The sequence below is a fragment of the Alosa alosa genome, chromosome 21 (genome assembly GCF_017589495.1).
Source record: "Alosa alosa isolate M-15738 ecotype Scorff River chromosome 21, AALO_Geno_1.1, whole genome shotgun sequence".
NCBI classification, from domain to species: domain Eukaryota; kingdom Metazoa; phylum Chordata; class Actinopteri; order Clupeiformes; family Clupeidae; genus Alosa; species Alosa alosa.
In genome coordinates this window covers 30,285,830-30,298,329 of record NC_063209.1, presented here as the reverse complement: position 1 = coordinate 30,298,329, position 12,500 = coordinate 30,285,830, and the positions used below count along the sequence as shown (strand labels likewise).

Sequence of the window (12,500 nt, the reverse complement as noted above, 5' to 3'; positions counted from 1 at the left end):
CGCACACACACATACACACACAGATTAACAAAATAACTCAACTCAGAGTTTTGTTTTCTGGGAGATTAGTTGGGGTTGGGTATACTATACTGGTCTTGAGTATATAGTAGGGGTGGGCGATATGGACAAAAAATAATATCTCGATATTTTTTGTGATTTTGACGATAACGATAATTAGTCGATATCCTTTAAAAAATTGTTTTTGTTAAAGTCTGAGTTACTTTACAGCTCATAATTTATTAATAGCATCATTACAGTAATAACCAATAACCTAACCAGTGACTTTTTTAACCAAATCAACCAATGCATTGTCACTCTATGGCACATTTCCAATTCTGCCCCCACTTGTGTGTGTGGCAATGACATGGTCTAGCCAGCTACATTAGAGAAGATGAATAGGCCTAACAGCTACATTAGAGAAGATGAATAGGCCTAACAGCTACATTAGAGAAGATGAATAGGCCTAACAGCTACATTAGAGAAGAACAGTTTCCCAAGAGAAAGGCTGAAGCTGAAGTTTCAAACCTTTACATTTGGATTCACTGTAAAACTAAGCAGACCAACAGAGTGCATCTCAGTTATTTCCTTCGATGTTTAGTTTAAGAGCAATCATGTAGGCTAGCATTCCAAGTTACAGAATAGAAACTAATGCTGAGCTTATGGCTAATGTATATGAGAAATACCATAGAGATGCTAACGGTTAGCATAATCGGTACACGTAGATATTTAGAGTGAACTTCAGTCCATTTACAATAGAGTTACATGAGAATAGTTCTTTGTTTACAACTGACTATTAAAATACTCAAAGGCTAATGTTTTCTCTCCATATAATACTGCGTAGAAAAAAACGTGACTGTCTCATCAATGCTACTTGAACAGAAGTAGCCGCATGAAATCCCAAGTAGGCTACTCTCGCTGCACAAAATAAACATTAGGCGTGCCTGTGACAACGTTGTGACCCACTAGTGATCACTTGACACTTGCTCTGCTGCAGCCAGGGGCTTCTCCCGCATACACCTCCTGGGAATGTATGAGTCTTTAATGCGTGATTTCGACTGTTTTTCCCCCATAAGTAATTTAAATACTCGATAATGTAAATTTGCATATTGTTAAAACAACAATCACGATATTATCACAGACGATATATATCGTTAAAACAACAATCACGATATTATCGCAGACGATATATATCGTTAAAACAACAATCACGATATTATCGCAGACGATATATATCGCCCACCCCTAGTATATAGTACACTGGTCTTGAGTATATAGTACACTGGTCAGCATATAGTATACTGGTCTTGAACTCTCTTTACCTCTAATGGTCAACCACCAAGCAACATGGAATGCCTCAGGTGCCTCAGGGTTCATAGCAAACCAAAAAAACCTTTGCTTGGGGGATTCTTTATTGCACATTTGACATTCAGACCCATGCTCATAGTTCCCCTACATTAGGAGACCCATGCTCATAGCTCATAGCTCCCCTACATTAGGAGACCCATGCTCATAGCTCCCCTACATTAGGAGACCCATGCTCATAGTTCCCCTACATTAGGAGACCCATGCTCATAGCTCATAGGTCCCCTACATTAGGAGACCCATGCTCATAGCTCATAGTTCCTCTACATTGGGAGACCCATGCTCATAGTTCCTCTACATTGGGAGACCCATGCTCATAGTTCCTCTACATTAGGAGACCCATGCTCATAGTCATAGTTCCTCTACATTAGGAGACCCATGCTCATAGTTCCCCTACATTAGGAGACCCATGCTCATAGTTCCCCTACATTAGGAGACCCATGCTCATAGCTCATAGTTCCCCTACATTAGGAGACCCATGCTCATAGCTCATAGCTCCCCTATATTAGGAGACCCATGCTCATAGTTCCCCTACATTAGGAGACCCATGCTCATAGTTCCCCTACATTAGGAGACCCATGCTCATAGTTCCTCTACATTAGGAGACCCATGCTCATAGTTCCTCTACATTAGGAGACCCATGTTCATAGTTCCCCTACATTAGGAGACCCATGCTCATAGTTCCTCTACATTAGGAGACCCATGCTCATAGCTCCCCTACATTAGGAGACCCATGCTCATAGCTCATAGTTCCCCTACATTAGGAGACCCATGCTCATAGCTCCCCTACATTAGGAGACCCATGCTCATAGTTCCCCTACATTAGGAGACCCATGCTCATAGCTCCCCTACATTAGGAGACCCATGCTCATAGTTCCTCTACATTAGGAGACCCATGCTCATAGCTCATAGTTCCCCCTACATTGGGAAACTCTTCACACATTGCTGGGATCCATAGAGAACCCTCCAAAAAACAAATACTACAGCATCCCAAACATCCAGGAACTTACATTACACCTGGTTCACTTGTGTTCTCAGGGCAGACCAGCATCAAATACCCATTTGTTGTGCAGAAAACCGCTACCTCACCTTTTCTACTTCCTGCCAGCCCTACTGCAGCTGACCTCACCTTTTCTACTTCCTGCCAGCCCTACTGCAGCTGACCTCATCTTTTCTACTTCCTGCCAGCCCTACTGCAGTTGGCGCCCCCCTGTGGTGGAGGCCTGAGGTTTGGGCAGGGGAGGCCACGGCAGCCATGCCAGCATACACAGGGCATTAAACATTCATACAGACTCCAGGCTTTAGGAATGGACAGAGTATGATAATTACACACACAAACACACACACACACACACACACATACACACACATACACACACTGACCTTAGTCCTGCATTCCTTCAGGAGACCCTCTACAAACTTCCAGTTGGTCTGGGCGATCACTGACGGCGAGAGATTAGAGAGTTTGGGCTGCCTAATAGTGGTGCCCAAGTTCCTGGCCTCCTGAATGTACTTCTGCAAACGCAAACACACACAGAGCTAAGAAACACACAAGAAGAGCTCTAGCATTAGTATGCAGCTAATAGACACACGTCCAGGAGTTACTCTACACAACAGCACCAAACCAACAGAGGAGAAGGAGGGGGCAGAAGAGAGGAGAATTACAGGAGGAGGAGAGGAGAGGAGGAGGAGGAGAGGAGGAGAAGAGAGGAGAATTACAGGAGGAGGAGAGGAGAGGAGGAGGAGGAGAGGACGAGTGGAGGAGAGGAGGAGAAGAGAGGAGAATTACAGGAGGAGGAGAGGAGAGGAGGAGGAGGAGAGGACGAGGAGGAGAGGAGGAGGAGAGGAGGAGAGGAGGAGGAGGAGAGGAGAGGAGAAGAAGAGAGGAGAGCAGAGGAGAGGAGAGGAGGAGGAGAGGAGGGAGGAGGAGGAGAGGAGAATTACAGGAGGAGGAGAGGAGGAGGAGGAGGAGGAGGAAGAGAGGAGGAGGAAGAAGAAGAGGAGAGGAGGAGGAGAGGAGTGGAGGAGGAGAGGGGTGGAGGAGCAGAGGAGAGGAGAAGAAGAGAGGAGAGCAGAGGAGAGGAGAGGAGGAGGAGAGGAGTGGAGGAGGAGGAGGAGGAGGAGGAAGAAGAGAGGAGGAGAAGAAGAAGAGGAGAGCAGAGGAGAAGAGAGGAGGAGGAGAGGAGGAGAAGAAGAGGAGAGGAGGAGGAGAGGAGGAGGAGGAGGAGGAGGAGGAGGAAGAAGAAGAGGAGAGGAGAAGAGAGGAGAGGAGAGAGAGGAGGAGGAGGAGGAGGAGGAGAGGAGAAGAAGACACACACACACACACACAACTTTGATACACATTAAACTCACAACACACACACACATACACACACATACAATATTGATACACATCAAATACACACACACGCACACACATACATACACACACACATACCACATCAACTTTGACAGACTTGAGGCAGGGTCTGAAGGACTGGGAGAACCAGTAGTAGTCCAGAGCCAACAGAAGCTGCAGCTCAGAGTACAAACACTCAGCATGCTGCAGTCACACACACACACACACACACACACACACACATACACACAACACACACACACACACACACACACACACACACACACACACACACACAACACATACACACATACACACACACGGTAACATACACACACACACACACAGACACACACGGTAACACACACACACACACACACGGCAACACATACACACACACAAAGGCAGCACCACACACACACACACACGCAACACACACACACACACACACACACACACACAGAAACACATACACACACACGGTAACACACACACACACACACACACACAGACACACACGGTAACACATACACACACACAAAGGCAGCACCACACACACACACACACACGCAGCACACACACACACACACACACACACACACACAGCAACACATACACACACACGGCAACACACACACACACACACACACACACACGACAGAGGCAGTAGAGTCAGAGAGAGAGAGAGAAAGAGGGATGAGAACAGATGCAAGAACAGAGATGAAAGAATAGAGAGAGAGAGAAAGAGGGATGAGAACAGATGCAAGAACAGAGATGAAAGAATAGAGAGAGAGAGAAAGAGGGATGAGAACAGATGCAAGAACAGAGATGAAAGAATAGAGAGAGATACAGTAGAGGGGAACAGAGAGAGGGATGGAGGGAGATGAGAACACAGAGAGAGAGATGGAGGGAGAGAACAGAATGAAAGGCAGAGCAACCAGCAGGAGAGAGAGAGAGAGAGAGAGAGAGATGGAGATCATCAGGAGAGCAGAGGATGAACAAGAAAAAAGAAAAGGTGTTAATCATGCAAGAACAAACACATGGCAACTAAGAGAAGAACTAAACAGAACAAGATATGAACAGCCTTAGGCCGTCCTGAACTGAGTCCCCGTTACCTGAGTGAACTGAGTCCCCATTACCTGAGTGACTCAATCAAATTATTTTACGTTTCTTTGTTTTGTTTTTCTGAAAACTTCCCGACCGTGACCGAGTGAAGTACTCGGTCTGGCCAAATGAAAGACACACTCAAATATTACACTGGACCACCTTTACTTTTTATTAAATCTCTCAAGTTTTGATAACCTTATGCAACAGAACAACATTGATTTTCCATCCAGAGTTGCATTCATTTTCAGCCTAGATCATGTGTGGACGACAGCCAAGTGGAACCTCTGTGTTAAGACTTCTCCAGCAAATTCCACAGGCCTTCAGCGGGTCTCTCTGTGGTGGCCAATGCATGTGTGAAGATGATCCCTCCAGCTCCCTCATTTGAGCCAATTACATTCTGACAATGTCATCCTGGAATATGCTCGTCATGGAATGGATATGCTTGTACATTTAGGTAGTCATCTGACTTCATTTGATAGCCACATAACATTGTGAGCCTAGAGCCAACAAACTGAGGCAACCCCAGATTGCAATGACACCTAACAGGTAGGCTACAAGAAAGAGCTGGCTCAGCTGTACGGGTCATGTTTTGGTTTGTAAATGAAGTTGCCCTACCATAACCTCCAAACTTTCACTGTGGCCAATTAACTGCATGACAGTAGGCCATTAGGCCTAATTAACTTCATGACAGTAGGCCATTAGGCCTAATATTAGCCAATTAACTGCATGACAGTAGGCCATTAGGCCTAATTAACTGCACGACAGTAGGCCATTAGGCCTAATATTAGCCAATTAACTGCATGACAGTAGGCCATTAGGCCTTATTTTAACTGCATGAGAGTAGGCCATTAGGCCTAATATTTTTCTGTACAACAAACAAATTCATTTGTTCAACTTTATGCAGCACAACTTGACGGAAAGCATACAATTTGTTTACACAGGAGAGAGAGAATAGGAATGCATGCACGCAGCAATTACAGCATTAAATTTAAATTGTAGACTATTTGTGGCTGGTTACCAGCTTCATTAACTCAAGATTTCAAGGCCATTGTACCAAAACAGAAAGGATGCAGGCAGCAAAGGTAGAGAGTCATTTCAGCTGGAAGAACAAGATATCCTTGTCAAAACGTCAGCATGAGAGCTGGATTATCGTGCCGAATGAAGCCCAAATATGTGATTAATCTTGATTAACTATAGAAATTCACCGATTAATTGCGGTTAGAAAAAAAAAAGTTTGACAATCCACAATCCTTTAATTTTAACTCTAGGATAAACCGCAAACAATCCTTTATGTTACTTTACACATCACGCGTAGCACTGCACACACCTCTAGCACTGCACACACACACACACACACCTCTAGCACTGCACACACACACACACCTCTAGCACTGCACACACACACCTCTAGCACTGCACACACCTCTAGCACTGCGCACACAGACACACACCTCTAGCACTGCACACACCTCTAGCACTGCACACACACACCTCTAGCACTGCGCACACCTCTAGCACTGCACACACACACCTCTAGCACTGCACACACACACACACACCTCTAGCACTGCACACACACACCTCTAGCACTGCACACACACACACCTCTAGCACTGCACACACACACCTCTAGCACTGCACACACCTCTAGCACTGCACACTAGTGATGGGCAAATTAAGCTTTGGTGAACCACTGAACCACAGCAGTGTGAACCTAGCGATACTAGCAAAGTAAAAGATGGTCACATTATCTTTTTTTTTTCAACATAAAAAGTCCTTAGCAAACCAATATTTTTGGTTACATATACTTGTTTGGGTAAGGACTTTTATGTTGAAAAATCTACATGTGGCAGCCATATTGGATTTTTTCATTAGTGTTGCTAGCTTCACACTGCTGTGGTTTAGTGGTTCACCAAAGCTTCATTTGCCCATCACTACTGCACACACCTCTAGCACAGCACACACACACACCTCTAGCACTGCACACACCTCTAGCACCGCACACACACACCTCTAGCACTGCACGCACACACCTCTAGCACTGCACACACCTCTAGCACTGCACACACACACATACCTCTAGCACTGCACACACACACACACACCTCTAGCACTGCACACACACACACACCTCTAGCACTGCACACACACACACACCTCTAGCACTGCACACACACACACACACACCTCTAGCACTGCACACACACACACACACACCTCTAGCACTGCACACACACACACACACCTCTAGCACTGCACTGCACACACACACCTCTAGCACTGCACTGCACACACACACCTCTAGCACTGCACTGCACACACACACCTCTAGCACTGCACACACACACACACCTCTAGCACTGCACACACACACACACACCTCTAGCACTGCACACACACACCTCTAGCACTGCACACACCTCTAGCACTGCACACAGCTCTAGCACTGCACACACACACCTCTAGCACTGCACACACCTCTAGCACAGCACTGCACACACCTCTAGCACTGCACACACACACCTCTAGCACTGCACACACACACACACAGCACTGCACACACACACCTCTAGCACTGCACACACACACACACCTCTAGCACTGCACACACACACACACCTCTAGCACTGCACACACCTCTAGCACTGCACACACACACCTCTAGCACTGCACACACACACACACCTCTAGCACTGCCCACACACACACCTCTAGCACTGCACACACACACACACACCTCTAGCACTGCACACACACACACACACACCTCTAGCACTGCACACACACACCTCTAGCACTGCACACACACACACACCTCTAGCACTGCACACACACACACACCTCTAGCACTGCACACACCTCTAGCACTGCACACACACACCTCTAGCACTGCACACACACACACCTCTAGCACTGCACACACAGCACACACCTCTAGCACTGCACACACACACACACACCTAGCACTGCACTGCACACACACAGCACTGCACACCTCTAGCACTGCACACACACACAGCTCTAGCACTGCACACACACACACACCTCTAGCACTGCACACACACACCTCTAGCACTGCACACACACACACACCTCTAGCACTGCACACACACACACACCTCTAGCACTGCACACACAGCACTGCACACACACACCTCTAGCACTGCACACACACACCTCTAGCACTGCACACACAGCTCTAGCACTGCACACACACACACAGCTCTAGCACTGCACACACCAGAGTTATGATCTGGGGCTGGTGCACTCTTCCCCTCTCTGATGACATGGGCATATTCCAGGATGACAAAGCCAAGAATCATCTGCCTCACTCTGTAGGTCAGAGAGGATGAGGAATCATTTTCACAAATATAGTGTCCAAAACTGTGTCCCGATTTACACCCCACAGAGAGGGTCAAGCTTCCTGACATAAATTAAAGAAATGGCTAAAACTAGTAGAACAACTCTGGACATAAACAAATGCTATGTTGGTCGGGCCATGGTGACTGCATGAATGCGCACGATTATCAGAGTGAAATTCTATCCCTAACCCGACCTCAGTACTATCTCTAGGCAACAAGACACAGGCATAACCATGGCAACAGGTGTTGACCTCTGACCTCTCTCTGGTCGTTGTCCAGGTAGAGATGCTCCGCATGCTGCTTCTGACGGTCACGCCTCCTCCACTGAGCAGGAGCACTGCGCTTGGTCCATCTACACACACACACACACACACACACACACACACACACACACACACACACACATAGGCACACACACACACACACACACACACACACACACACACACACACACACACACAGGCACACAGACACACACACACACATAGGCACACACACAGGGCATTGACATTATTATCATCATCGACAGACACACACACACACACACACACAAACATTCCGTGAGGATTGGATGGAACTTGTTTCTGTGTGTGTGTGTGTGTGTGTGTGTGTGTGTGTGTGTGTTTGTGTGTCAGAGGTTACGCTAGACTTTTTTTGACTGGTAATATTCCAGAATACCGGACATATGTTTTAAATAGCCACAACTGCCTATATAAGTATGTGTATAGATACATTTAAATGGCACTAAATCACAAACACAATGCAGTTTATTAAGCGGCATCAGCACCAGCACTTTGTTAGGATCAGTTTACACACGCAGGGGAGAAGGCTACTCTCATGAAGTAGTTTAGGATAAGCTCTACACACGCAGGGGAGAAGGCTGTTTAGGATCAGCTCTACACACGCAGGGGAGAAGGCTACTCTCATGAAGTAGTTTAGGATCAGCTCTACACACGCAGGGGAGAAGGCTGTTTAGGATCAGCTCTACACATGCAGGGGAGAAGGCTGTTTAGGATCAGCTCTACACACGCAGGGGAGAAGGCTGTTTAGGATCAGCTCTACACACGCAGGGGAGAAGGCTACCTCATGAAGTAGTTTAGATCAGCCTCTACACATGCAGGGAGAAGGGTGTTTAGGATCAGCTCTACACATGCAGGGGGAGAAGGCTGTTTAGGATCAGCTCTACACACGCAGGGGAGAAGGCTGTTTAGGATCAGCTCTACACACGCAGGGGAGAAGGCTACTCTCATGAAGTAGTTTAGGATCAGCTCTACACACGCAGGGGAGAAGGCCGTTTAGGATCAGCTCTACACACGCAGGGGAGAAGGCTGTTTAGGATCAGCTCTACACACGCAGGGGAGAAGGCTGTTTAGGATCAGCTCTACACACGCAGGGGAGAAGGCTACTCTCATGAAGTAGTTTAGGATCAGCTCTACACACGCAGGGGAGAAGGCCGTTTAGGATCAGCTCTACACACGCAGGGGAGAAGGCTACTCTCATGAAGTAGTTTAGGATCAGCCTACACACGCCAGGGGAGAAGGCTGTTTAGGATCAGCTCTACACACGCAGGGGAGAAGGCCGTTTAGGATCAGCTCTACACACGCAGGGGAGAAGGCTACTCATGAAGTTGCGCACTCTGCTGTGCAAATAGCACACAGAATTGTTCTTTCCACTGGGGGAACTTTTCAGTTACTCTGGATTGCCCCCTAAAATAGTAATAGTCCCAAATTAGCGTTGCTGTAGCCAGGCAACTTCAATAAATCCCTGCTTACTTGCGGTGCAACGTCATAGGCAGGGCGTAATTTGACCCGGAACACGCCGGAACATGTTCCGGCACCTCCGACGTTGGATCCGGAACCTTTTTTATTGGATCCGTCAACTCTACTGTATACGTCAATATAAAAAATAAATCGCCTAAACGAAAAATAAATAAATTACTGTTTGTGTAGTGTTCAATGTTGATATCTTTCTTATTAGTCTTTAGAAATAGGGGAAAGACCAAACAGGATACAACAAGCTAATCGAGGATTTGAAAGTGCTTTATCCACAATATTGGCCACAGGAGGGTGACGCTGTGTTCGGGAGAGAGAAGTTGAGACACTCTGTCAGCAGTTTTGCATCAATAGCCCCTCGAATGTCATCAGGGCTTTCAGGGAATACCACCTCTACCATCTCCTCCCCATTTGCCTTGTCGGCCCGGCCGCTGTCTGGGTTCAACCCCTTTCCTTACGTGGAGGTCATGGATTTCTAAAGGACAGGTGTAGAGAAAGAAGCAGGGTAGTGGAGCAGGCCGGGGGTCTGGATGCTGTATGGGCCATTTTGGACAAGTAGGCCTAGGCTGGGTGTGGGTGGTCATCATTGCAATATATAGCATACTTTAGCTTTGAGGCTATTAGCCCCTTGTTGACTGTTTTGTTGGTTCCCCTGTATCTCCTGTTTTCCTGGTCTGTGTGCGTGTCAAGTGAGTGTTTGTGTGTGTTTGTGTGTGTGTGTGCAGAGTGTTTGTGTCTGTCCGGGGAATAGGGTCTCTGGGTTAGATGTACTAACGCTTTGTCAATGCTGATTAATCATTTCAGGCGATTTGTTTCTTCGCGAATGTTTCGCGTAAAATCATTGCCAGGTATGTACAAACAGGCCACAAAGATGTTAAAGCCGCCAAACTGCCTGTCACGGAGATGAAAAGGGCACATTGCGCTTTTTCGCGGTCATGCATATGCATTAATGGGAGGATCCAGGGGAAAGTGGGAGTTTAGCTTAAAAAGATGGGAGGGGAAGAGTAAAGAGTGCCTAGTTATGTATTCCCAGGGTATGTACAAAGACTGCTCCTGAAAGCGCGACGCCTATTCTCCTATTCTGCTCTTACTTCACGCCTTTGTAAAAGCAGGTGTTAATCCAAATTGCAGTTCAATGCGCCAATAATAGAACCTTTCAAAGACAACAGAATCGCTTATTTAGAACACCAGTTTTTTGTGGTGAAAGTATTTGTACTACCAAAAGCAACCTTAACTTTCGCTGGCCTTCGAATGTCTTACTATCACTTTCACGCCATTCACTTAAACTTTCCTACTTGCTAGATTTGACCAATCTTCCATAGCCTACGCACAAGTAGTTTGAGTAGAACTACTGATCTTCATTATCTCCCCTGCTTTGTTTACATCTTATCATGTATGGTATTATTTCATGATCGCTAAACGCTTAATCCTTTTAATGTTGTCATCAGTTAACTTCATTCAACTGTGCTTTGTATGTAGGCTGCCATTTCAGTTGTGGACGTTCGTGAAATTGGCGCTTATGGGCGGAGAAAGGCAGAGAAAGGTGCAGTTTACACTAAGGATTGAACGATTGATAAATATGACGGAACTTGGGTCTGACAGCTGCTCGCGAATCTGCATGGTGTGCCCATGGCGCTGATAACGCCACGCTTCGGTCAATGCACATCTGGCCCACAGTGTCATATTATGTGTCTGTTCCAATGTGTTTTGATTGGGCGGAGGTGTCCGGGGGGGAATAGGGGTTCAGATAGGTATTCAGATGTGTCAATCAGAAATTACTAATCATTCCACGCTGTATCTAGTTGATTACTATGATTATTGATTGTTATTGATTACTATGTGGTCATTATTGCAATATATAGCATACTATAGCCTATATGTTTTTATTTCGGCCTATGCGTAGAGTTTTTTTCGATAATTTGATAATGGATCATTGCTGGGTTTTTTTACATTTTAAACCATGCAGTGCAGTGTGTTGCAAGTTCTGAAGTTAATAAACATTGCCCTGGTGTACACACTGCGTTGTTTAGTTTTTTTTTAGTCAGAGCTATGTACGCAGGTTTTTTTGTTGTTGGTCCGTAACCTCAAATCCCCGTTTTGAGTCGCCGGATCCACCCCGCCTTTGCGCTCCGGCACCTCCCACTTTACAAATTAAGCACTGGTCATAGGACGGGCCCACTCCCCTACTTGTGTAACTTGAAGTAAAAAACAAACATTTCATTGGGTACGATTATATTTAAGTTGTCGTGGTAACATATTGTAGGCAATAAAAAAACAAACGTTTCATAGGGTACGTTTATATTTAAGTTGTCATGGTAACATATTGTAAGCAATAAAAAACAAACGTTTTATAGGGTACGTTTATATTTAAGTTGTCGTGGTAACATATTGTAGGCAATATAAGCCTATTTAATGTTACTGACTTATCAATAAATGTAGCATATTCTCCACCGGACATTCTGTCCGTTCTGCCTGACAACTACAAGTGAAACCAGAGAATTTCCACCTGTAGCCGGCTAACATAAACTCTGGTGTGTGTGTGTGTGTGAGAGAGAGAGA

The 12,500-nt window shown here is 46.0% G+C and overlaps 1 protein-coding gene across 1 annotated transcript in view; it reads right to left on the bottom strand.

Annotated features, from left to right (window-relative positions):
* dennd5a (DENN/MADD domain containing 5A) overlaps positions 1 to 12,500 on the bottom strand; it is a 48,112-nt gene that overhangs the window by 12,245 nt on the left and 23,367 nt on the right. The window contains 2 exon segments of the mRNA XM_048230929.1: positions 2,746 to 2,877; positions 8,428 to 8,521. Of these exon segments, the coding sequence (XP_048086886.1) occupies positions 2,746 to 2,877; positions 8,428 to 8,521 (226 nt within the window).